The sequence below is a fragment of the Athene cunicularia genome (assembly GCF_003259725.1).
Source record: "Athene cunicularia isolate RWA chromosome 12 unlocalized genomic scaffold, athCun1 chr12_part1, whole genome shotgun sequence".
NCBI lineage: Eukaryota > Metazoa > Chordata > Aves > Strigiformes > Strigidae > Athene > Athene cunicularia.
The window spans coordinates 5,215,442-5,242,208 of record NW_020799116.1 but is presented as its reverse complement, the minus strand read 5'-3'; the positions used below and the strand labels follow the sequence as shown (position 1 = coordinate 5,242,208).

General features: G+C 46.6%; 1 protein-coding gene across 17 annotated transcripts in view; it reads left to right on the top strand.

Annotated features, from left to right (window-relative positions):
* Positions 1-26,767, top strand: part of CADPS (calcium dependent secretion activator) — a 177,996-nt gene that overhangs the window by 138,211 nt on the left and 13,018 nt on the right. For 11 of the 17 annotated variants that reach the window (XM_026857202.1, XM_026857200.1, XM_026857199.1 and 8 more), the window contains 6 exons: positions 2,349-2,496; positions 6,828-6,842; positions 8,156-8,230; positions 9,303-9,386; positions 14,187-14,219; positions 17,346-17,453. In XM_026857202.1, coding sequence (XP_026713003.1) covers positions 2,349-2,496; positions 6,828-6,842; positions 8,156-8,230; positions 9,303-9,386; positions 14,187-14,219; positions 17,346-17,453 — 463 coding nt within the window. The remainder of the gene's footprint in view (positions 1-2,348; positions 2,497-6,827; positions 6,843-8,155; positions 8,231-9,302; positions 9,387-14,186; positions 14,220-17,345; positions 17,454-26,767) is intronic. The other 6 variants (XM_026857209.1, XM_026857204.1, XM_026857208.1 and 3 more) reach the window with 1 other exon arrangement.

The window sequence follows — 26,767 nt, the reverse complement described above, 5'->3', positions numbered from 1 at the left end:
CGGAAAGCGAAGTATTGAGGTTAAATTTCTAACTTTTCCGCAGTATTTTGCATCCATTTGGCATCAGAGGTGGTGAGGCAGGAGGAAGAAATGAACTTTGCATTTCATTGTGCAGAAATTAATAGACAAAGAGACAAACCAAAGGAAGAATAGATGCCAGATACAGCTGGTACATGCTAATATTAGCTGCAATGTGTGATGTGGCTGTTCTGTACCACAATTGCCTGGCCACTCTGCAAGTGTGAGCGTGGCATTTATTGTGTGCCCATTCCTCACAGTCTGGATGTGCTATGTCACCATAGGAGAAGGCACGTTTGGTCCCTGAGATGTGGGCAGGAGACTCACCCGTTGGAAGGCAGACAGCTCGAGGCTCGCTCTCTCACTGTTCTGGAATAAACCCCAGTGCGTTATAAGTGCAGTGAGATGGTTGTGATGTCTTTGGCGTTGAGCAAACCCCCCTTTATTGCAGCAGCTCATCTTTGGTCTTGTGGCTGGCACGAACGCTGAGCTTCAGTGGCGATCCAGTTGTCAGGAGCAAACTCAGTGCTGCGGCTCTGCTCTCCACTCTGCCCCCAGCACCACCACCGAAACACTTCTTTTTTTTTTTTTTTTTTTTTTTTTTTTTTTTTTTTTTTTTTTTTTTTTCTTTTTTTGATTGGAACCAAGGCATCTTTGCTGCACTTGCAGTACAGTTATAGCTGTGATGATCTGTAGAAATCAGACCAGGTTAGCTCTGCTAACTGGGACAAATAAGCACACTTCCAGGTACATCTGAAGAAAGGCTTGTGTGCCTGAAAGCCAGGGTTTTTTTCTCCAACTGCTTCAACCTTTCTACAAATGTTGCCCCTCTGCAAAAACCTGGCCCAGCTTGTAATGGTATGACTATATATAATGGTTCTGGGCATAAGTAGGAACATGCTCATCTCTGTGAGGAGATGGAAAATCCCAGTCACTTTGGGTCCTTTCAGTAATTATCAAGATTCTAGTCCCCGAGTCCAGGCTAAATCTGGCACTGGTAATTAAATCAGTTCAAATGCCACTGCTGATGTAAACCAATATGCTGCCTTCCCTATTTATATCACCTGCAAACAGGGCCTGGCTAAGGTTTCTTTAGCAATTTTAGTTTGACACAACATTTTTCTTCGCGTCTGTCTCTGAACTGTTGAATACCATGGAGGAGCCACCCCGCCTTCCGCACTTGGTTGTATTTCGGTGCTGTCAGGGAAGCAGCCCTTGCAAGGAAGGCCTGTTTCACTAATAAATCCGGGCAGGAGGACCTATGTACCAGCTCAGATCTGATCCCAAGAATGGGAATTTCACATTTGTAAATGAGTTTTCATTTACATAACCCTCAGGGGATTGTTCAAGATCAGAGTTATTCCTGAGCTGCAGCTGATATTATTTGTTATTTCTAAATTGAAGCTCCTAAGTTAATTTGTTGGCAGATTCTGTCTGATGTGATAATTGTTCTGTGTTAGGTTAGATTAGAGAAGTACCTCCGGAATCTGCAGAGGGGCTCCAAAGAAAGGCAAGGCAATGCCCACTGTACTGCAGAGTATTCCCCATGTTAAAGTCACAAGTGCCTTGGTATTTTAAAATACGACACGGATTCCAATTCTGCAGACTTTGGCCCAACAAAACTCTGGGTGTAGCACGGTTTGTAACTGCCAGGGATGTCAAACTTGAGCTCAGTGAAACCTCAGGAGAGCAGGGAGACGCGGGCTCGTGCAACACGTGTGTGTGTCTGTGTGTTCATACGTGCACGACTGTGCCCGTGCACATTTTGCAGATGTCTTCGGATGAATATGTGTGGTTCAGAGAAACCCCTTCTGTGAACTTAGGAATCCATTAGGAACTTTCAGCAAGCAAACACGATCACGTAAACCTAAAACCGCAGTGATCTCGCGATGTCCTTTTAGTCAAGTAGCAAATGATTTTCTTTTATTTGTCGTTGGTATCAGGGAGTGATATGAGCTTTCTTTAATGCGTCAGGCTTGCTATTTGCCTGTGGTTATAAATCAGCTAATGCAACCAAATTATAGGTGTACGCTGTCACTGCTGTTTGTAACATCATCACACTGTTTATCAAGCATGAGAAAGTCGTAGTTTCCCTGAAGCCACTGCATACTTTAGAAATAGTGTGTATTCTGCAAAGAGGATTTCTTTTTAAACTGGAAAATCATTTTTAGTCAAAGCACATTTGTAACAATGTGCTTTACAATAGCACTCCCAGAAGCATTCGGTTTTCTGGTTTCTCAAATTCTTCTCAGTATTATTTCACATTATTATCATTAGCTTCAGTATGCTTAAAAGCAACTGAAACATCTTTTTTCTACTTTCCTTAACAGAACCAGGATTGCATTTGAAGTAAAGCTGCAGAAAACCAGCCGATCAACAGATTTCCGAGTCCCTCAATCAATATGCACCATGTTTAATGTCATGGTGGATGCCAAAGCTCAGTCAACAAAGCTTTGCAGTATGGAAATGGGCCAAGAGGTAAAAATGCAGGTTCTTCCTTTCACAGCTTTTAAAGGCAGAGCCATGAACTTTCCTATCTCCTGTTATGCTAGTTTCAGAGATGTTGTATCAGTTGTGGATTTAGTGTTCCATATAGAGCGTGCAGGTGAATATGCAGGGTGTTGCTCTCAAATAAACCTAAAGAATATGAACATTTGGAATCCCTGTCACCTAGGAGTTTCTTTTTGCAAGGACTGTGGTATGCATAAGGTATCTCTTAAGCTTGGTTGATGGATGATAACTATATATATTGAGTCATTAACTGAACCCTGGAGCCAGGTGTCAGCAACACACTTTCTGTATATGACTATTTTCTGTAGACAAACATAAGGAAAACCGAAGTGCCAAGTCGCTGCTGTGATTCTTGCAAGGAAAAAAAAACCAACAACAACAAACCCAAAAAACAAACCACCAAAATAGATAACTTCAAAAGCAGATTTAAATTCCAGCTGCTGTGACTTCCTTGAGTATTGGCTATAATCAGCACGTTTGACAATCCTGGATTTCCAGGTTCTTAATGACTCAAGTTTCCAAACAAGCCTGTTTTAATTAATTGCTGATGAATTTTTTTTCTTCTGAAGCCATAGTTGCAGGTTGAGGTTTCTGTGGACTGATCTATAAATTAGAAAGATGTGGTAAATTGGACTAGATTAAATGCATCACAATAATCATTTTGCTACAGTGGCTTCAAGCCAAGTTAAATATTCATATACCAGTCTAGAATAAATTCACAAATACTGTTTGGCTCTCCTAACCTGCTGCTTGTCAGCATTCCCTAGATAAGTCCTTTCTCTACAACTTTCCGTGGTCAGATTTTGCAGTGAATCATTGTAAGATTTGGGGTTTTTTTTTCAGTTATTTACCTCACCCCTATTCCTCTGAGAAGACTTGCTCCAAAGGCCACTGGATGCAGCCAGGGATCTTTGCCCTGATGTCAGTGGTGTTTGGATCAGATCCAGCTGTTCTTTTTATTTTTCTTATACACATTTCCATTACAACATTTTATTTGTGACAGTCACCTTGCGGGAGAAGTTTCATATGGCTCATCATCAGGCCCTTCCCTTATGTTCCAGGTTAGCTGAGGCAGATCCTGAGTGGGCTTTTGTTGTCCAAGCTTGGTCATGAACTTCTCTACCACATTCTGTTCCATATTCATACCCATTTATCTCCCCAAATCCCTCAGCCTGCAGCTGCTACAGCATCTCCCTGGCAGTGCCCTGTCAGTCAGTAAGAGCTACAGTTGCAATGCTCCCCACTGCAAACCAGGATTAAACCCTTGTGTGCTATACTAGCACAGTCCCCTTTTCGGACACCAAGCAGACGCTGATATCATGTCAGAGCAAGCTCATTGCATTCATAAAACTGTCAGGTTAAGTATTGAGGTGGCACGAGACTGATAACATCAGCTTTGTCTGGGTATAGTGTGACCAGGCACTTGCTACATCTTTCTCACTGCTAACTTGTGATGCTCTGTGCTTGCCACAGTTTCCTCCAAATTTTGAGCATCAGTCACAACGCACGTTCAGCCTGAGTCAAACTGCAAGTGAGAGGGGAGCAGGCGGCAGCATGGTTGTTTCTCTGCTGTTCTCAGCTGCAGCAGGATTAGCTCCACAAATCTGCCTGTGCCGCTTCAAGAAGGTGTTTGGTACAGCAGCTCGGAGACAGCCTAACTCCTGTGGCAAGCAGCAGTTGCTGGGGCATGAGGTTTTTAACAGATAGCTGAACTAACAGACCTGTAAAACAGATGTAAATTATCAGTGCATAAGTTACCGTTTAGGGCTGCAGATTTTTATACACCCTCCCTTTTTTTTTTCTTCCTTTTAATGAGTGTTCCCACCTCCTGCTCCATTCGCTCGTGCCACTCCGTATTTCAACTGCATCCATCTCCTCTTCTTGAAGCTGTTTAAACCTGTACACTGAGATGGTCATGCTGGGAGAGTAAAAGTTAAGCTAGAGATCTCTCATTACAGCCTGCAAGGGGAGGACAGAATGCCAGCCCACCTCTTCCAGTTCCCAGTAGAAATTATAAGACAGTCAGACAGACAGCAGAGGGAAGAGAAACTGAGTTTCAAGCTTGTGTCTTCCTCTGTAATTTGGAGATCTAGTTCTGTGCATCTTTGAGTCCCTCTGTCCCCCCATCCCCAGTGTGTGACAACCACACAGCTCGGCCAGGGCTGCCTGCAGCCCCACTGGGGAGGGATGGACAGAGATGGAGGGACAGACACAACTCCCTGATGGGTCCCTCCACAGTACCACAGCTGCCACACGGCTCCTAAAATACGTGGTCCCTTTGCAGACAGTTCAAAAGCAGCAAAAAGGGCTCACGCTGCCCACTACCGTGTTCAGGCAGGGGCCTTTGCCCAGACCTAACTGGAGACATTTTTATTAGAAACAAACCACTGATTTTTCTGATGGTCTAAAGCTGTACGTGGGCAGAGACTCTCTCGACGTGTTACTTGACCTCACTCCTGAGCTCTCCCTCCCGCCCCAAAGGCCTTCCCTTTAAGACTACCTTCAGTTACACTCACTTTAACAGATACTTGAATGCATTTTGCGAGCATTACCCTGTGAAACAAACACCCATCATTTCATTTCCATTTCCTTGTCTCTAAAGGCAGCTGTTAAAACATTTGGTAAACATACTTTACCATCTTAAATATTTATTTTTCCTCTGAATTTTTAATACATCTAAGGGGATAAATGTATGTATTAAATGTTTCTCAGTTGGTCTAGTATGTTTCTATTTAATATCTAAGGTCAGATGGTCCTTAGAGAAATACAACGTACACACAATCTGTTACATGACAAGGCAAGATACTCATCACATAAAGTCAAGTTGAATCATTGTAGTGCACTGATTATGGATTGTAATAATTGAGCTAATAGAAAGCTGCGAGGAACTCGATCGAAAGCGGGGGCTACACCAAGTAAAGCAAACCAGTTATGCGATCTTTAACCTCAGGCGTTTTCGAAAGAAATGCAGAAGGAGCTGTTAGAAACGCTGGTTTACGAGCCAGACGTCTGTGAAAGCAGCACCAGGCAGTCGTTTCCCAAACCACCGCCTTCTCCGACCCTGTCCTGGCCAGGGCTCGTCGTCCCGAGGCGGAGCTGGGGCCGCAGTGCGGGCAGCGCAGGGCACACGTCGCTGCGGCCGCACGGGCCCCATCCTGCAGCGTCACTGGCCCCGGCGCTGGCTCCGAGTCTGCCCCAGGGATTGCGGCCGCCGTGGGAATGAGCCATCAGAGTCCTGCCACCCGCCTTGGTGCATGCACAGGGTCCTCTCCAGCTCTCAGAGCTGTGGTTTTATTCGATCAGGGCTCTTACTTGCTTTTTGAACAAGCTTTTAACTGAAAATGCGTTTCACAGTGTGTTGTTTTGCACGTCGCTAGCCATTTTTGAGTTAAAGCTCACGGCTTACCCAAGGAAATACAAGTAGCTAAATCCTTGGTTGTGAGGTCTTCCACACACAGAAAATGCAGTTGCAGAAGCAAAATGTCACGGGGAAGACACTGCCAATACATGCACAAGCCCTTCTTCATCTCCCTTTGGAGGTCCTGGTGGTGTACACAGCTGTTACAGGTTCCCATCACCCCACAGCTACATCTCTGCTGTGCCGGGTCAGTCCTGGGAGCTGGTAAGGGCTAACTCCGCGTTGAACAGGTGAATCGTAACTATGATCCCATCAGGGACTTGTGTAGGTCTTGACCTGCAAAGCAGGGCACGGAAATGGGAACTGCAGCTGCAGGTATCACGTGCTTGTCCGTGTACGTTTTTCCCCCTGAGTGGGCCCAGCAGATCGCAGCCTGCGGCATGGGGTGCCGGCCTGTCCCGTGTGGGTGAGGCTCTGTGTGGCCCCAGCCAGAACATCAGCCAGGATGTGCTGCACCATCTACCCCTGCCTGCCCTCCTGCCCTGCCCCTGCAGCAGGGCTCGCTCCTCAGGTGCATCCACCCGGGTAAAGGGTGTGCGGCTGCCCCCATGCTGAACCCTGCCTATTGACAGCCGCTTGCCTTCCTCTTCGGAGCGAAATAACACCGTAAGAGACTCTCAGCAGTTAGGTAAAGTCCAGTCCATTCACCCTGGTTTACTGCCTGCAAATACTGAAGGTAGCAATCTCTCATATTTCAGTGAAAGGAGGTTTTGATCACATTTCATTTTCCATTGCTTATAGTTTCTGTGCATGATGCTGTTATTCTCATATGTCTTTTTTAAAAAAGATTTTGGTTTATTTATTCTTTATCTTCATATGTTGTTCTTTTTCCTGTCTTTTGTACTTTCCTCTTTATTTCTGTCCCCAATCATCTGAAAAGTTTGCTAAAGTGTGGGTAAGTGTGTCCTACTTTTATTTTCTTTTTTTCCAAATTCCTGTATTAATGTTACTGTCATAGAAAAAATTCCCCAAACTGTAGAGCAGTTCAGAGACTAACAGTCAGACACTGAGACCAGCATCTAGCATTTGTAAAGCCCTCACAGTCTTCCTTCCCAAAGTCTGATTAGTATTTAAAGCAGATTTGTCTCTTTCAATGTGATTTGATGTTAACATTTTAAAACAATATTAATGCCAAGTGGTAATGAATATAGTGACTAGCACCAGTGCTTGAAATGTTTGACTGAAAAATCAAATGTTTTGTGTTGGAAAGCAGTCATAATCAGTATTTTCTCAGTCCATTGAAAATAAGAATATACTGTATGTTTTCACTAATTAAATCTTGTATTGGAAACAGGTCTTTTCTAAATTAGGAGAAGACTGTATTTTAGTACCTATTCTAGCCATATTGCAGCTGATTGCATCAGAGCTCCCAAGCTAAGGAAGGTTTGGCATGTGCAGAAATTGGGTTGAAGACTCAGAAACACTGATGCTGCAGGCACTGGCGTTGGTCAGCCGGTTCTGGGCTAGTGCCACCGGATCTGCTAACACCCAGGGCTCAGGGCTGCCCTGCCTGCTGGCTTCTGCATGGGACAGAAAGACTCATCTTGGTTTGCTGGGTGTTTTTTAAATCTATCTTATAGTCACCAAGTAAAGCGTTTAAATGAGCGCTTAATTTGAGCCACATCCCTGCTGAACCCAGTGGGTAACACAGTGCTGCAGTGGGTGGGAAGGTGCAACGTCCTTCCCAGTGGTTCACCCCACTGCTGGCTCCCCTGGTGCAGCAGATCCTCCCCGTGCCCTGCCGAGGGCTGTGTGGTTTGTGGTGCCCCTGGCAAGGGCTGCCTGTTTCCCTCCAGGTATCTCATTGCCAAGGGAAATCCATGTGCAAAATGAACAGGACAAAGCCCAGGGAACTGAAGCGAAAGCACTTCAGGGTCTCTAGGAGCAGTGGGTGCTGGTGCTCTCAGGGGTGGCAAAGCCTTCCCTCCGACATCTGCTTGTGGCTCCCGGAGCTGCGGGCACACAGAAGAGGGCAGGGTTTGCCCATGCTTCACAAACTGGAGTAAGAGTCTCCTGAATTCAAGGTCTCTCCTGCAAGTGTAAGTATTCACCGGCCACTACAGCAGAGCACAGGGTAATAAGCTGCATCATTCTTCAGTTTGATACTGCGTATTGTGGTTTACCAAGGGAAGAGGCTGACAACCATACAGCTCTCGCCTGTGATCAATGCTAATATTTTCCTCCCCCTCTCCTTTTATTTTTCTTTAGCACCAGTACCATTCGAAAATAGATGAACTAATTGAGGAAACCGTCAAAGAAATGATAACACTCCTAGTGGCAAAGGTAACCTTCAGCTTCAGGTGAAGTGATTCACTGTTAACATTGCATTTTTAATATGTGTGTTTCCATTAAAATGTGACACATGAAGATGTTGAATTGGCTTCTTGTTTCTCACAGGCAAGATCATACATCTCCCAGTCCTTTCTTGGTGACTCTTTGATGATTAGGAACTGCATGAGATGTAATATGCTGCTGGCAGGATTGCCATACTGGGGCCAGAAGTGGTTTTAAGGAATGGGTGTTACGTTAATGGGGTAACACCCTGTGGTCATCGTCACCCCATCGCACTGAGGGTAGCTGCAGTCAGGGGGTGGCACTGCTAAACGCTGCTGCATAGACGTTGGGGTGGCACGCAGAGGTGGTCACCACTCCTACACATAAGGTTGTGCGGACAAAATAACTCGTCTTGTGCAAGATCACCATATGCTCTTCTAGGAAATTAATTTAGAGGTGACAGTAGTGGGAAAGACATTCCAAAATGTCAGGTTTAATTGTTTGGAAATTGTTTTTCATCAGTCAGCTCCTCTAGCTCGGCTGCCAGCATTTCCCTTGGTTGTTGTGTAGGTCTGGTGTGCTGTGCTAACACAGAGGGGAATTGGCATGGAGGGAGAAAGATGGTGGGGTGTGTTTTCCTCTAGTTTCAAACTTTCTGAGAACAAGTCATCCCTATTATACAGTGAAGACCTTTAAACATAATCCGCCAACATATGCCAGTTCAATTCTTCTGCAAGAATACCCAGCTAGCTGTGTGCTTGACACTGTGTACTGGGAGCAAGAACCACCAGCTTCCCTGTCCAGAGAGGCTGTGCTGGCTTCCCCCCACACTGCACCCACCTCCTGTCCCCAGCATCACCCATGACACCCAGGGGTGATTCGCACCCAGGGAGAGGTGGACCACGTAGCAGCCGAAAGGCAGTGCTCCTTTCTCCCCACTCCCCAGCCCCCTGTGCTCAGGGACAGGTTGTCCGTTCCTTTGGCAATGCTGAAAGCTCCCCTGACTTCTTCGAAGCTGATGCTGATTTTTACACCCTTGTTCAATTATTAAAAATAATTGCAGTATTTTTTGTCTTCATAGTTTGTCACCATTTTGGAAGGAGTCTTGGCCAAACTGTCTAGATACGATGAAGGAACTTTGTTTTCTTCTTTCCTGTCATTTACTGTAAGTACAGACAATATTTGCCTTTCTTCTTTGTTTTTTCCCCCGAGCTGTAATCTCCTGCTCTCCACATACTAGTATTAGCTCCATAATAATTCTGCCATTCTGTGATGTTTGCACACTGTAACCCCCACATGATAAACAAACAACCTATGTGCAGATATACAGTACATAAGCACCCAAGATGCATAGGCCATCGTATTGTAGCAGAGTAAAGCCATCTTCAGTTACCATTCAGGCTGGTGGAGTTCATTCTGTTGAGGATGCATATGAAGATGAAAAAAATCGTTGCACCGTACATGCAGTTTCCCTAACTAAAGAAGTTGCTTTGTTGCCACCTTGCATGACAGGTGTGTTCCTCTCAATCTTCTAGCCATGACAGTGACCATCTTACATAGTAAAAAACAAAATAAGGGCAATCTAGGGAGTGCCTTTGTGTTTCTAAAAGACAATAAGGTAGGGGAAATGCCATGAGGTTACACAGCACAAGGTGCTTCTAATGCCAAGAACAATATCTGTGCAAAACTGGCCTCAGCATCAAGCAAGCGTTTAGCAATATGACCTGTATTCTAGAAAAGTGTTGTGACAGCTTCTTAGGACAAACACGTAACAGCTGATTTTCAAAGGTCTTCTGAAAATGCATGCCAGAAAGTTTACAAGAGCGTGTCTTTGCAAACATGGCTTCTCTCAGCTCACAGACAGATGATCACCCCGATAGGTATGTCTGGGGTTGCTTGGAACATTGGATTAACATTTACACCCACTGGCCCCGGTGCCTTATGTGCAGCCTGTCCTGCACTCACTTGTTCACAGAGACCAGGCAGGAGGCGGGAGGCACTGCTCTGCAGACTAGGAAGGCTTTCCAAAACCCCAGTCAGGAGTTGCCTTAGCTACTCTTGGGCCTTTTTTGCTGAGTTTGAGGCGGTTTTGTAGGATCTGTTTGGAAGCAGGGATGGATGTAGGAAGGCTTACCAGCAGAGGCAAGAAACTCTGCTCATGGGCTGATGTGTGCACAAAGTCTGGCAACTTATCTAAACCACCACCGGGTTCAAACTAATCATCCTGACTTGTCAGGTGTGCTGGAGGCACTTTGTTCTTAGAGGAGGAGGGGACGGGAGGGTGTCCCACTCACTGCCCTGCAGTGCAGCTCTTTTCTCAGGATAACCCCAGCCGTCTGTGTGGTTACAGCCCCAGGGCTGTGCTCGTCCCTGCTGAGGGACATGCTTGGGGTGGGAACCGTCCCTCGTTCCAGTGCTGCGGAGGGTTAGGAGATGCTCGCGTGCCAGCAGCAGAGGATGTGGAGGCGGCAGCTTTCCAGGCATCGGAAGTACCAGCATCAGCCCGGGTAGACAGTGTAATGTGCAGCCCTTCGTGAATCCAAGCTGTTCCTCGGTTGCTGCTGCACTGCTCCCACCACATCCTACTGTTTACGCTGCCGAGTGCTGCTCCCTTCGGTGGCTGAGCAAACCCCTCGGCCGTGCCGGGGCTCTGGGCACCTGTGAGGAGGCAGCACGTAGGTGCGCGGGGTTCAAGCTCCTCACTCAGCGGCTCCTCGGACACCTACTGACAATTAACTGCCCCAGCAGCAGCAAAACAGTCTGTCCCACTCCAGCAGTCCCACAGCCTTTAGATCTGGCCCCGTAGCTTGAGTTTTCCAGCTGGGAAGGGATGTGCTTCCAAATAGTTACTGTGTGTGGTGTGCGCACGTTACCAGGAAGGTGCTGAGCCCTCACCCCCAGCCAGGAGGCTGGGCACGCTAAAGGGGGGCAGGGTTGCACCTTCCTGGGCAAGGGATGTCTCTTGCTTTGGCCCACTTGTTTGCTGGGAGTCACTGGGCAGCACCAGCCGCAAGAGGAGGCAGAGGAACAGCCCACACCCCTTTGCACTGAGCTTAGAAAGTCTCCCTTGCCTGCAGTAGTAATGTGATTTGCTGTGTTTAGTCTTTGCAATGATAAATAGAGAAACTCTCTCTTGTTACAGCATGCTTGCACCACCTCCCACGTTTTCCCTGTCTGAACAAATACAACAAAGTGTGATGGTCCAAGCCGCTGAGCTCTCGAAAGCATTAGTCTCCCACCCCCTTCCACCGACTTCTTTCATCGCGTGTTTTCCAGGCGCTCTGCAAGTGACATGTAATCGGGGGTCTTGTGACAGACAGTTTTATCACCTAGTAGGATATCCTCATTTCCAATTCTTGCCTCGAAATTCAAGATAAAATTAATGCATCTGTTGTCCTAATAAATTCTCACTAGCCACTTCTCCTTGCAGAGCACTTTGAGAGGAAAACACCCTTCTAAATTTGGCCAGACGGGTTTTTTTTTTCTGTTTGTTGCTACATTTAAGTGCATCTCCGCGGCAGCAGCCCAGGCCCTGGCTGGGCGTCTGCATGTGCAGATCCACTGAGTCACAGGAATGACAGCTGCTAAAATTCCCTTTAATCTGGATGGCCTCTGTAGGCGGAGAATTACACCTACGGTAATTAAAACTAAAGACTGCATATTACCCGAGGGAGACAGAAGTAAAAGATCTTATTTTTGTTCTGCGCAAAATTTGTATGGTAAACTGAGACGTTTCATGGCAAAGTCACATACTTTGTGAAAAACGGCAGCCTAGCAAAAATCACACAACATCCGGCAGTTTGGAAATTTCACTAAATGTAGCCAAATCTGAGTTTAAAGAAAAACAAGTAATTATTCTGATTAAAGGGGAGTGGGCAGGAGAAGAAGCTCAGTTTTTTTGTGGGTGGAGGGGGGAGATCGCAGGAAGCCAACTGAGTTATTCTTGTCGCCACTTGGCTTTGGAGAAGGTAGCTTGAGATGGTGGCGCTAAGCCGGACCTAAGAGTGCTAAATCCACACTCAGATTGCAGGTTTCCTGGGGTGCCTCTGCATTACTTCGTGCCCTGTGTGAGATCTGAAGATCCAGGTGCGTGGCACGGTGCAGCCCTGAGCGCAGCCTGGCTTCAGTTCTGCGGGCTGTCGAGCCGCATCGTTTTCTGAGCTTTCCTCCTGGTTCTTTAGCTTTGCTGCTCAGAAAAACAGCTTATTTGGAGCTGGCTTGGGCATCCCTGCCTGCGGCTGCTCCACGCCGGCGTGGGTGTGCCGTGACTGCCTGCTCCGCCGGAGCTGCAGCCCTTGGCCAGGCTCCAGCTGCCTTCACGCATGGAGGCTGGGGCTCCTCGCTCCCGTTCGACTGGAGCAAGGGATAGCGCTTCTCTACCGCCCAAGAAAGTTGTGAGGATAAATGCAGTGAAAGGACAAGGTGTCCAGACGGCCGGCTGGAAACAGGGATACCTGGAGGAGAGAGGAGCATTCACTCTTCGCTGGGAGCGAGGGCTCGGCACTGCTTTTGCTACCTCCTTCAGAAACTCGTGTGCTGGGATGTGCCCCGTCCCCCTCCATCCCCTCCAACCGCCAGACCCCGAGTCGCATCGCAGTGGCAGGCGCTCAGTGCCCTCCTCCTGCCCTTCCCTCTGTTCTTGCCCCCCGGCTCGGCAGCCTGGGTGCTGCCAATACTTGCAGCGTTCACCTCAGCAATTACCACCAGTCTGGTCTTTTGTATCGCCTCATTGTGCTTAATTATGCACCCCCCACACACACCATATGAGTGCTTCCACCCACTCTCACATTCTGTCTCACACATACATTCATTCTCTCATTCGGGACACATAATTTATTCATCCCAAGATGCAACTGTGTGCGTGTTATATTTAGGCTGTTTTAATGGTAGCTTTAGAAATATTTAAAAGCAGGTGAGCTTTTACACCCAAACAAAGATGGCCGGCAACGCTTACCCTAATTAAAAGCAGAAGTGTTGTGGAAAATCCCAGCCGTACTCTTTCTAGACACAGTGCCTTATGCTACAGTGGGAAAAAGGTCTCTCTGGCCAGCTGGGCACTGCTCAGTTGGAAAAGTTGGCCCTGACATTGGGGCCCACCCTGCCTCCCGTGCCAGGCAATGGGCACCCTGCTGCGTGGCAAACCAGAGACAAAGTAAATTTGGGGTCTTGCAGCCCCTGCCACTTTGTGAGGACAGTGCAGAGTGCAGTGTCCACCCTCTGATGCCCTCCCTCAGATAACATCTCCTAAAAGGGGGGAATAATCATAGGAAACTAACGTAGCTGTTCAGAGTCTGAGAAGCAGAAAAGCTCTGGGGCGCTTCTCCATGGCATGGCACGAGCAGGCTGCCCCAACACGGTTTGTGACCTCCTGCCAGCCTCAGGGCCTGCAAAAAGGTGGAAGATAATGCCCCAGGCAAAGCCAGGGGAAGCACATTCCATGTGGGACTGTGGGCAGGGGGCAGAATTAGGGTCCTTTGGGCACTTTCCAGTGACCACCCTGGTGCAGGTGCCATCCGGCCCTGCCGTGCCGTTGTGCCCATGCTGCCAGGGGCTCCCAATGTCCCCGGGATGCGGATCCCGATGGGAGAGACACAGACTGTCTTCGGAGACACGTGGCATCAGGTGGAGAATGAGGCCTCCGAAGAAAATAACGATGTCTACTTACAAACCCCGTCTTCCCCCGCTCGCTGAAGTAGAAGAGGGAGAAGCACAACTCCCACACTATCATCTGTTGCTATTAGAGCTTTAGCAGCAGTAAAGTTACCTCTCCAAAAAAACAACAACAAAAATACCACCCTTGCCTATTCTTTTAGACGGGAAATGTAGTTTTTATCACCCTTTCTCCCCCACTCAGCATTATGTTGTCCCAAGTCTTGGCTGGAGAAGCTCTTACAGGTGTTTAAAGAAAAAACAAAGACCTGAAAACGTACTGGTGGTGTAAACTCTCCTCTTGTTCCTTTTACAGGTGAAGGCTGCTTCCAAATACGTGGATGTACCCGTAAGCACAATTTAAACAACTTCTGTCATAGTAATTTGCATCGTGCTTTGGTTTATGGCATGTGTAGCAACCCACGTTATGCATTAACAGCCAAGATTGAACCATGGGCCTTCACACTTCTAACATTTGAACTGGAAAGAATATCTCTATGACGTTAATAATGAGCAGTTACCCTCTTATGGAGACCTATGAGGCTGTTTAGGCAATAATTTGCAGATGGTGTCAAAAAGGTACCATATTTATGCAATTGGCTTGAATTACATTTAAAAAAAAATGGGAGCAGTGCATTCTGTTAATTCTTCATTTGGACTTGTACAAATACAGTATAATTTCCAAACAAAAAGGTCCAGACATGTTAGAACTGAGCCAACACACATCTAACACATTAGCTAATCTATTTTATTTTTGTTCTTCTAATTGTTGGTTTATTTTACTCTTTCGGAAAATGACTTTTTTATTACTTTGGGGAAATGGTGATGAGCTAGCAACATGTGTTTGGGAAATTGTTAATGAAAATAATTTTTTCCATTTTTCTGTAATTGGTATAGGAAAACTGTACATCGTCTCCTCTAATTAGACCTTGATTCATAAGGAAAAGAGCCCTTAACATTCTTAGACAGAGCACTTAACTTGCCAGAAATTTACATTTAAATTGAGTTGAAGTGTAATATATGAATGTTGGCTGGAATAAGGGGTTACTGTAACATTTACAGGCAGAGAGAGCCTGTGCAATTACAAATGAAGAAAGAGTAGATCTTAATATACTGCACCAAATCCTGCATTCGGTTAGACTGGGCAGCGTAAATCAAGAATAACTCAGTTGAGTTTGATGACCTGTATGTGTAATGTATACATGTACATTGAACGTGAACACGATCGCTCTGCATGCTCTCACATGACAGCATGATAAATTTATCAAACATATTGGACCACATCATCCGCATTTGGTGTTTCTATCCCTTTAGCCTGAAAGAAACCTTTCCTACCAAATTGTCATATCTTTAGCCCAGCATGGGGAGGACAAACTCTTGAACAGTAAGAGGTCTTGCTTGGTTTAAAATATCCCAGTGCAGAGATTGGCATCCTGAGGTCTTGGAGTAATAGAAACAAGACAGTGAGAGCATTTGAAAGAGGGACTCAAAATTCATTTCTAGCCCTAGAAAATGTGGAGATCCTTCAGCTGAAATTCCTAGTTGTTTGAGTGCATCTGAAATATTTAGTCGTCATCAATTTGAGCACAGAACAATTGTTTTAAGTAATTTTTAGGGCAAATCGTGGCCTTCTCTGAGGCGTCTCTGTTCCTGGAAAGTAAAGCATCTCTCCAGGGAAGTGGTCTCGGTAAAATGCTATATAACCCTTTCAAGCTTTCCCAAATGCATTGCACCGGGGACAGCCCCGGGAGGTCCACAGCACCATGGTGGCACAGGAGGAGCCAGGCTCTGCTCCCGTCCTTGGGAGCCAGTCAGACGCTCCAGTTCTCTGGGTAAAATAGAGCCCAAATCATTCATCTGGGTTATTTTTTGGTTGTTTCCCCATCTTTCTCTGGAAGCAAAGCCACATTACAATGGCTTCCTTGACAGACCCAAAATTTTTCATAAAATCAACCACCAGCCCCGCACAGCTCCCAGACCCTTGCGGGAGGATGCCTCGTGGTCCCTAGCCGCTGCCTTTCCAGGGAAAGGAGAGAAAGTAAAACCTGTTTGACTATAGCACAGAGGGGAAATCCCAGTGTTGAACAGAAAACCATTGGTTAAATCTAATTCCACAAACACCATTGCAGTTGTCTGGGTACAAACCAATCCGTTTAATGCCACCTTGAAATGGGCACGATCAGTGTGCTGAAAATTGCTTGAAAGTGTAACACTTGACTACTGCCACATTTGTGTTGTCCTCATTGTTTTTCAAATTAATACCTTGTCATTGTTGCAGTAGGTGTTAAGAAATGTTACTGGCTTCCCAAGGGCCAAGCACTGGCCCTTTGCTTGATAATTGTTTGCTTTGTATTAAAAAACTCCCTTCCTACTGCTTTCCAAACTGTCCTCATTTTCACCCTGGAAATTACACAGATGTGTTAACTAACTTCAATTTACAGTGGCTGACAATCGTATCTTGCAGAGAAATGATACTCTCTGATCTGAGGTAAATCACAGTAATGGAAACTAATGACACTAGTTATTAACAAACTTACAATGTGCTATGGAAATTTAAGATTTCGTGGCAGGTCTTGTAATAACTCATGTTACAGTATTTTAATGGGTTTCCTTTGAGGTAAGTTTGATTCCATTATATCAAGCGATGTGAACTCAAACAGCATTTTTTTTGAAGTGTTTTCCCATCCACCTGCTTCAGTTCCCATTTTCTTTCAAGAAATGCTGTTGTCCCCAAACTCTTGCACAGTTGTAAGTTAAAAATCAGTTAAATTCTGCAGAGCCTTAGAGATGTGACAGCACAGTGACGCTTCCTGCCATTTAGCAGCAGCTTAAGCATTCATATAGACATATATTCCCTGACTTACCATTTACTCAGTTTATTCTTAAGAGCAGCAGTAAATGTGACCTAAAGTCAGGGGTCTGAACAGAAAAAAAAGAAAGGTGATTTTGGGATGCCTCCTGCAACGCGAGCTGCTTATTACACACATCCTCACACTGCAGAAGAAGAAACAAAAGCCCAGCTCTGGCTCTTAGCTTTCTACCTTCAGAAACCAGAGGGCTTGCATAGAGAAGATGACCCAAGAAAACACCAAATCCCCAGCCCTGCTTGCTGGTTCACTCATTAGATCAACAGCGTTAAAGGTAACGAGACAACTTCCCGGCATTGGTATGTCAAGGAAGAGCTTTATTCCTCTGAACAGCTTCACTCTAGGCAAAAGAAGAGAAAAAGCAGGTGTCTTTGCATGATCTTGGGCTGCACGCAGCGTTTTGCTGGGCATGGGGCACAAAGCAGCGGGACTCGGTGTCCATCAGGTAAGGAAAGTGTGAACTGCAGGAGGACAGCAGGAGATGGAGGAGAAGGAAAAGCAGCAATGAGGCTACACAGAGGAGCTGCCCCCTGTGCCTCTATTCATGAATTTCTCTCTCTCTTTCTCTCTTTCTCTCTCTCTCTCTCTCTCTTCTCTCCCCCATGCAGAAGCCGGGGATGGATGTTGCTGATGCCTATGTGACATTTGTCCGCCACTCTCAGGATGTCCTGCGTGATAAGGTCAATGAGGAGATGTATATAGAAAGGTTATTTGATGTAAGTAAATGCCTTCTCCTCCTTGGACACCAAGCAGGAGAGACCCAAAATGTGACAAAATAAGACAGGAGGATAAGTCACATTTTGAGAGAATTTATTGATTATAGCTTTAAAAAATAAATAAATCTTTCCTTTCTTTCTGACTAAGGCTCGTATCTGCTCTCTGCCTGCTTTAAATCTCTACTCTAGTCTACTGTGTCTTGGTCTGTCTGTGCGTGGATTTTAAGGGAACAGCATCTTCTAAGAGAGCCCTTTACTATGTTTAAGCTTGTGGAAAATCTCTCTGTAACAGAACATCTTGGTCATTGTTCTCACTGTTAAAATTTGAGCCGGGTTTTTGGCAGATGCGTTTGCTAAGGGCCGTCTCTTCTGCACATTCTGCAGTGTGTTTCATTGACAAGCACTCCAAAACTGACAGCAAATTAAGCACACTAAATGTTTATTTTTAAAGCTAACCAAAATAGAGCTGATTCGGAATGGACATTCATATTTCAGGAGGACCTTCTTGTGATGTCTGACACCAAAGGTGAAGTTGAGATGTGGTCTCCCTGATGAAATTGGAATGGTAGGAACTGACCCAGATGTTCAGAGCTATTTTTCTGTTGCACAAGATAAGTTCATTGGACTGTAAGAGAACAGTGACCCGTGGTGCCTGTTTGTTTTGGATTTGGATGCATGTTAACCAATATCTCTGTTTCTGTTGCTCTTGTCACGTTATAGCCTTTCTGTCCTCGTAGCTGTTCTATAGCGAAGGTTTTCTGTTGATGGCCAGCCTGTAGCATTAGTGTTTCAGTCTCCTTTAGGGTATTTGTCCATATATCAATTTCTGTTTGAAGCAGCTTATGTTCCTACTTTTCTCCTTTCATCTCTCAGCAGTGCCATTTCTCAGTCTCCCAGCTCTGGAACTCTAACAACCTTCCTTGCTTTCTTTACTCGCTCGTTTGCTTCCTCAGTGTGCAGGGAAAGCTGCTTTTTTTCCCAACCAACTTCCTCCTTCACTCAATACCTCTCTTTCTGCGCATTACCTGTCCCTTAGAAACCTTTTCCTCCTTTACAATCCCCACTCTTTCTTTCCCCCGCACCTTATTGGATTAAAATGGAACTTATCTCTCATGTCAAATGTTTTATCACATTATATCAAGTGGCATGAATTAGAGTCAAATAATCTTACTGTGTACATCTACTAGCATGACCCATATCCACTGAGAATGCCTCATTCATGCACGGAGCACGGCAGTGCCTCCTCCGGGCTCCGCGCGTGCTCGCTCCGGGGAGAGTTTGCAGCGCAGAGCACCAGACGCAAATCACCCATCAAGCAGGCATGGGGAGAAAAAACAAAACATAAAACAAAAGACTGTCGCTTCCATCTGCAGCGGGCCTGCGAGTGCATTGCTCGTTTGTGTTGAAATTTATTCCATGAGCAGTTAAATTTCCAGAGCTCATCTGGACTGTTCTTTTCAATGCCCACACTGCCTTTTCCCTCATCCTTTCCCTATGATTCACAGTTGGTGTGTTTGTACCCTTTGGGCCATTAATTCCAATTTTCAAAAGGCTGTAATTAGCACAAATATTGATTTCAGTTTGATCCACTCGCATTTAGTTTTACCAAGCCATATTTTAAACAAATTAATAGTTGATGTAAAAAAAAAAAAAAAAAAAAAAAGAGCAGCTACCTTGGCGGAAAGCAAAAAGTGCTAAAACCTTTCTTTCCCTCCCTGCTTTCCTTGAGTCTCCCTGGTCGATGCAGTATAAAATAATCAAGAGTAGGGTTTTTACGTTGCACTGCCTGTTTGGACCCACGTCGGCTGCAGGCAGGAGCTGCAGCATGTGGGAGCTGTTCCCACTCCTGTTCCCATTGCCATTCCCCATGCCCGAGGGGCAGCGCTGGGACCCGATGCCACCGGCATCTTTGCACGTCTCGTGTACATGAGCGTGTGCTCGTGAGTGGTTCGCAAGGAGGGAGGGGGATGCGCCGAGCTGTAGCCTCCCAAAAGTTGGAATTAATGTTTTGTGTATCGTCTTTGCCAGGTTGCAGCTGAAGAAGCTGATCGTTCCCAAGGTCAGCTCTCAGCACGGCTGAGGTGCTGCTGGCGGGCAGTAGCAGCAGGGTTTATGAGTATGTGGAATGTCACCTAGGCCTAGACCCTGTTTAAGTCAGTGATTTTGGTACGGACAGGAGCAAACACTTAACACTGTTGTCCCAAGCTTGATCTCAGCCCTGCAGCCCTTTGCCCCTCTCACCTACCGCAGCGAAGCAGCATGGCCACAGGGTCTTTAAGCTCCTTTGCTCTCTGCAGCAATGGACATAATTTCCGGGGATGCTTTAGGTGCTAGATACCTTTTTAATAAGGGAGAGAAGAGGAATAATCAAATATAGTATTTATGATGCTGAATTAGACCTGGGCCTGATTTTGTTCTGGCTTCCCCCAGCGCAGCAGAGGAGCAATCCTCTTAGCTGCAAAATTTCTCCAGGCAATGAGATCATTAACATTTTTGAGGCCGGCTCCTCTGCTGGCTTAGTGCAGCAATGCTGGCTTACCCCAGCCAAAAGCTTAGTCCAGTTGTAGGATGTTATATGGTAATACGTGCAGCAGTGGCAGGTAACCAGCTTAAATCTGCCTGCAGGCAGTTCCTCTGGTCTCAGTGGAATCGCACTAGAGACACTCACAATGTGGGGCTAAATCTCCTTTCTGTGCAGTCGTCAGTAGTGCAGGAGCAGAGGTGTGCAGTGCAAGGTTGCCTGTCGCATGTTCGGCGGGGTTGGCAGCTCCCAGGATATTCCTAATCCCCACATTTCTCCGCAGTCCTGCTCAGCATTTCCATTCATTTCCCTTTTGTTTCCTCCCAGGAGCAGAGGCTGCAGAGTGCGTTAGTCCATCTCCCAAGAGAAGCTGGGTTAATGCACTTTTCTGGCATTTTTCATGATTTTATAGCTCAGAAACCATCTTTCTTCCCCTGCATCATGTGCTCTGCTTGCACCTACAGAACAGGGCTGTGCTCTTCGGGAGATACACGTCTTTGTGGAAGATTATTGTAACATTTCTGTGTGGTCTGTGTGTTAATACTCTTAATTCTGCAAATTAGTCAGGGTTTTCCCCCCTCAAAATAGAGTCATCTTAATTTTAAAAATCTGTATTCTTGGGATCGTTGAACGAACAGATTGATCGTGGAGTTCTGCTGGTAATCAAAACCTAACTAGCTTTTTGGCAGTGCTGTTTACTGCAGAGTAACATGACTTATTTACTTGGCCTGGCTCACTAATTTGATAACATTTAAAGCTAAAACACTGTAATAAGGCCCGTTGGTAGAGAGCAATGGGAACAGGAGAGGTTCAGAACAGCATCGTAGCATCCTCCCCCTGCGTTCCTGTGTATGGCTGGGGACTTTGGGTTTTAAACCACTGTGATACTTTGCGCACAACGCAGAAGGTTTGTAAACTCCGCGTAATGCCTGATAGAAAGTAAAATTTTACCACTTTTTCCTTGGAAAGAGGGCAGAGCTGACACGCAGAATGTGACTGTTTATAGGAACAATGAGGCAGAGGCAGGTGGGTGTATCTTAAACATGGGAAAATATCTTGAAAGTGATCTCGAGTCTTTAGACCGATCCTGCAAAATTCGGGTCCCCTTTGGCTCAGGACCCTCAGAATTTCATAGGGTCAAGGTTTATACATCCATAATTTTGTCTGAAGGCAGTGGGAGTTTTACTTGTACGGGTTGTGTCCTTTAGTGGAAGTTATTTATACATATGTGTACGTGTGTATATCTTTACACACACCCTTAGATCCTCGCAGTATAGGTTTCAACCCGTCAGAACGTATGTGATCCAGAAAGCCTATGATTGACTAGTAGATAGTGTGAATGCCAACCTTTCTTCCTCATAAATTGGTAAACACTAATGTAAAACATAGCGAGAATATTTCCTCCCAGCCGCAGGCGAGTAGCACGTACACAAAAGGCTACTGAATGTCGAGTGAGCTCCCCGAGATCCTGTGAATTCCAGCATCCTGATGCAGTCCCTAAATAGCGCAGATGGCATTTTTCTCTCTGATGATTAATTCAATATCTTACCGAAAAAAACAAAAACATGCTTTTGATATGAGAGATCAAAACACTAAGAGAAGCTCCTAAGATTGCAAGGACCTAAAAAAAAAATTAATTTATTTTTTTCCTCCTTGTACTTCTTGAAGACACCAGCCTGAGTAGAAGATAAGGATTAAAACAGATGTGCTTAGTGCTAGTTCATCTGCTTAAATCTAGCAGTCTCTGAGATCAGTGATTAAAAAGCCATCTCTAACTCTGATGAAATCCACTGCAATGGTAATACTGTGTCTCTGATCGCTTTCTTATGGGCCTCATGTCTGCCTAAACCGGACATAGAAAACATTTCACTGGAGATGATACGTGGATTATATGGGTCAATTATACACTTAATCTGCCTTCTGGGGATTAAATGTGCATAGATTGACCCTGCGTATTTGGCTTGTCCTTGGCAGTTATCAGATCAGGAAGGTTGCCTTTACCAAAAAGTCTGGTAAGAACTTAATCACGCAGTGATACAGCCCGCTGAGGTGGCAGTAGTCACGGTGCTTTTTGCAGAAGGCAGTTTTACCACTTCACTGTCACTGTGTATGTTCGGCTTCCTCGAAGGTCTGTGTCACAGCCGGGATACCAGACGGAGTATTTTCTCCTGAAATGAGAAAGCGAGCTTTTTTTTTTTTTTTTATCTTGATGGCAGGGTGGGATCAGCAGAGTCCGGGCGGGCGTCGTGTGGAGGGCACTGGGGGAGACCAGGGGTTTGCTCTGCCCTGCGCCATCCTCGGTGCGGAGGGACAGTCACTCCAGGTCCTCTCCCAGCAGCGAAGGAGAAGCCACTGCTCATCTGTTAGAGGAGGCAGCATCTCCCTCCCACTGCCCTCAGGGAGGCACAACCCTCAGTTGGGGCTTTAGCATCAGGTCCCATCCATCAGGCTTGGCTCAGTTGGGTTTTTAGGAAGCCGCTGCAATATCCCAAAGCTGATGTTGCAGCTGGTGGATTTTTGTTTCCTTTCCCCAGCCAGGAGCCCAGCATGAGTGCCAGACCTGAGGATGTGGCTCAGGACCGTCCTCGTATTCTAGAAGGTGTCTGCCCTTGATGGTCACTGACTTCTGCATATCAGAGATATCAAGCAGTAAGGATGCAGGGCACTGCGAGTCTCAGACTTCAGCAAAATCCTTGTACAAAATTCCACTGAGCACTTCTCACTGGTTTACTGGAGGATCCACAGGCATCTCAGCATATGTTTCAATACCTACTGGTTTGGAACCTGATATCACACCTGAGTATATGGAAAATTTACAAAACACAGCTTGGCTAGATCAGTTAATTCAGCAAGTCATCTGCAGACACTTAGGCATTAGCTTCTTCTTAAAATCAAAGCTTTCGCTTTCAGCGTGGTTGCCCACTTGAATTTTGGCAGCTCCTTCAAGGCGTGCTTGCAGGATCAATGGCATTTCTTGCTAGAGGGTAAGCCTTGCACGGCACAGTCGAATGCCAAAGAGAGCCCTTCTCACCCTCCCTTCTCCTTCCCCTCCTCGAACCCAAAAGCCTGGTCGTGAGTCAGTGGAGCTACTCACTGTGAGTTAGAATTACTCACAGGAGGACGGGTTGCAGGATCAGGGGAAGAACGGATATCAGACTTCGCGCCGGGCTCCCATCTAATATCTGCTTGCAGCCGCACTCACCACTTTCTCTTAGACAGACAACAACCTGTTTCCCTCCTACGCAGCTAGACTGCTCATTAGGGCACTAACTCTCTCCCACTCCCATCCTGATATGGCCTCCACTGAGCTATTTCTTCTGCCTTGTTTTTTGCTTTTTTTTTTTCTTCTTCTCCCTCTCCCCCCCTTCCCGAGTGAGTTGTGAAATGTAGACAATTAGGCAGATTGATCTCGAGGAAGTGCAGCTTGCTTTTTTTTTTTTTTTCTCCCCGTGCATCTTTGGAGGAGCTGGAGCAGCGCAGCTTTTGCTGCAGAGGCTGCTGCAGCCCTTGGCTGGCTTGGCAGGGCTGGGACCCAGACCTGGAATCAGTCCCACTCTCAGGGACCTTTTCTGGGGTAAAAAAAAAATTAAAATTATGGTGGCATTGTCCTTATATCTTCTAGGAAAGGACAAATTCTTTTTCCTGAGGGGTCACGGTGTCCTTCTGCAGCCTCTTTTTCTTCCCATGCGCCCTCTCGGAGCCACACAGGAGCGGCAAGAGGAGTTTAGCAGGGACACTGCTCCTCAGAGCCAGCCCTCGTCCTTTTATACTCCCATATGTGAGCTTCACGCGGCAGCACGCATGTACTCGCGCGTGGCCTCCCACCTCTCCTGCATTCCCCTTAGCAAGGCTTCTTTCCTGAAGTGCTCATTTGAGTAAGCTCCATTTAATTTATTTTAGGGAGTCTTAACAAAATAAGTCCTAGATCTGTCACTGGATTTTACGTGCTCGTAAGGGCTTTTATTTCCCTCTTAAATGTCTTTATTGGAACAGCTTTTCATGTTCCAGTAGACATTTGGTTGAAGACAGTTAATTTGATTTCTTTTCCAGAGGAGATTTTCCATTAATCATTCTAAGAAGGCAGACTGATTGCTCTGTTACGTTAAGGTCAGCATAGGCTTGCTAACATCATCCGCACAGTGCTTTTGAGCGTCAGAGATTTTTGGTTTAGGACCAGCACTGAGTGAAAGATCATTTATTTCCCGGTAGGTGTGAGTAGCCGAGGTAGGTTTCGGGGAAGAGGTGCCATCGGGCTGTATTGCAGGCAACGAGGCATCCTCAATCCGGAGAGAGCCTTCTGCCAAACAGCCCCTCTGCTCCCTGACCAGGAGCTGCCTGGGCACATTTATAACTGTGTACGAGTCACATAGTACGCTCTGAGCTGAAGCTGCCTTCCAGCTTCGTTTAAGAGACCTTAGCTAATTGAAGCTCCAGCCTTGTGGGTTGTCAGGAAGGAGAGCCTGAAGGTGCTGGTGTCCCCCGTGAACCCAACCCACACGGGTGCCAGCGAAGTCTGGGGGTGCGAGGAGTGCAGGAGGAGCCGGGGCATCCTGGTGCACACAGATGTGCGGGGCTGAGCCCTGCACAGACAATGAAGAATTGTCTGATTTCCAGCAGTGCCTCCAATCCCTCTTTTTCTTTTCTCCCCCTGCAACCCAGCCCCACACAATCACTGCCGTTGCCTGCGCCAGCCATGCATGCGAGATTATAGCCGTCCCAGGTCACTTCGTTTCTCTTGATCTGCGGGTCTTTCCTTTCCTGGTGCTCCTTTAAACCTCACCCTGGATGTATGATATCAGCATTCAAAAATGCTTAGCAGGATTCAGGCAGGGAATGTGTTTTCTCCAGTGTGTAACCCCAGGAATGATACCAGGGATGCTGCTCCCTCCCGTGCTCACAAAACCCTCAGGACTGAGATATCCAGGCAGCTTCTAGCTACTTTTATGAAATTTGCAGGCTATAAAAGAGCCAGCACAAGTCTACCAAGTCCCACTTTGTGACAGCTTTCAATTTATCCTAATAACAAGTATAATTAAAGCACTCCATAGCATGCATTACTGTATTGCATCTTAGTGAGCAACTTTGCATCCAGTTATACCGTCACTGCCTTGCACTAACAGGGCCCTGGAATCGGGACAGAAAAAAGCAGCACGCTGTGTGGATATTGTGTTTTACTAAGCTGCTTTATATAGAAACTCAGATTTTAACATGTCAACTTCATTTCTTTTTTGAAAAATGGAAATAAGCAGAGAATATTTTATAGGTTAAAAAAAGTATTTGAGAACTAGCATCTATACAGAAGTGGGTTTGTGTGTATGCGCCTTTATATTTTTTTATGCAGAAGCTCTCATTTAGGAAAACCAAGGTCTGCAAAATTCTGCAAAGCAGCAGGTTTTTTTGGGGTTTATTTGACAGTTCCCAGCAAGTGCTGTGCACTTTGCTGAGCTGTATCTACAGCGAGGGCCCAGCACCCAGAGCCAACCTGATGATGTACCCAGGGCACCGTTAAGAGCTCAGTCCCCTGCCTGCAGGTACACGGGGTGTTGTGTCCCAGCACACCCTGTAAAGGCAGAGTCTTCCATCTCAGGGACGCACGTAGCCAGGACAGGTTGCCCAAAAGGCAGCATTTTTGGCAGGTGTGTAATGTGATGCCCCAGGATTGGGGCTGTTCCTGTCTCAGGGAGTAAAGGAGTCACCTGCTGAGGCCCTGAGCCTGCAAATGTGCAGGCACCTGCCTTTGCTTAAGCATGGGGTGTCCCTGCTTTGAGGACATAGTGGATAAGAGAAAAGTTGGAGGTGCTTCCAGGACTGTCAGTGACCTTCCTGGATCTCTGCAAGCATCGGCCACTGCATCTGCCAGTGCTGCAGTAGCTCTTTCGCTGCAGTCCACCACGGGAGAAAACTCAGGGAGTCACTGGCGTGTCCTGCCCTCCCCTCTGCCAGAGATGTGAGTGTGTGGCTCTTGCCTAGGCAGAGATTTTGGCATCTGGCTAGCAGGTAGACCACCCTGACGTACAGCTCAGGAATGCCTGAATAAGTCCAAGGTGTTACAGCCCCAGCAGCGGAGTTGCTCGTTCTCTGGTGAAGGTGCAGTACCCCCTGCGGGTCCCTTGCTGGCTCTGGCTGTGTACCTGCGCTGGGAAACCTTTGCTTCTGTGACGAGAATCACACGAATCTCCTGCAAAGCCGCTGACAGGCAGAGTAAACAAACCTGCACCCACCACAACGTGTGGGCTTGCAGCTGCACAAAGCACGTGTAGGTGTTAACTGCTCTGTGCAGCACAGGGTGTTAGAGATCATCTTCTTGGGCATCTTGATTTGCTGGGGACCGTGGCCCCGCTGGCATAAAAGATGCTGATCCTCCTTTTCCTCCCTGAAAAGGATTAAAATTATTTAGGGTTAAGAGCAGAGAGAAATTTTCAGGGAGGAGCGTGCGAGGTGAGTTGTGGCCCTTTGGCGAGTGGGGAATTGTGCAGTCCCACCAGCACACGCAAAGGTACCCACACGAGGAGCCCCGCACCTCCCTCCCATTAACACCAGTGGCCCCGGCCCGCCGGGTCCAGCTTCAAGCCAATTAAGGGTGAAGCGCCAGCCTGAGCGCACCCTGTTGCCGAGATCCCCAAACAGTGGGTGATCTCAGGTGCCATATGTACTGCAAAAAGCGTGCGGCACTTCAGTGCGCCTGGGTCTGCGTTTCAGCTTTCATTATTTCTTTTCCCTGTTTGAAAGCGGAGCTCTTGTGCAATTCAAAGTTTTTTTGTGATTTATTTTTGGGAAACGAAGGGGGGGAGAG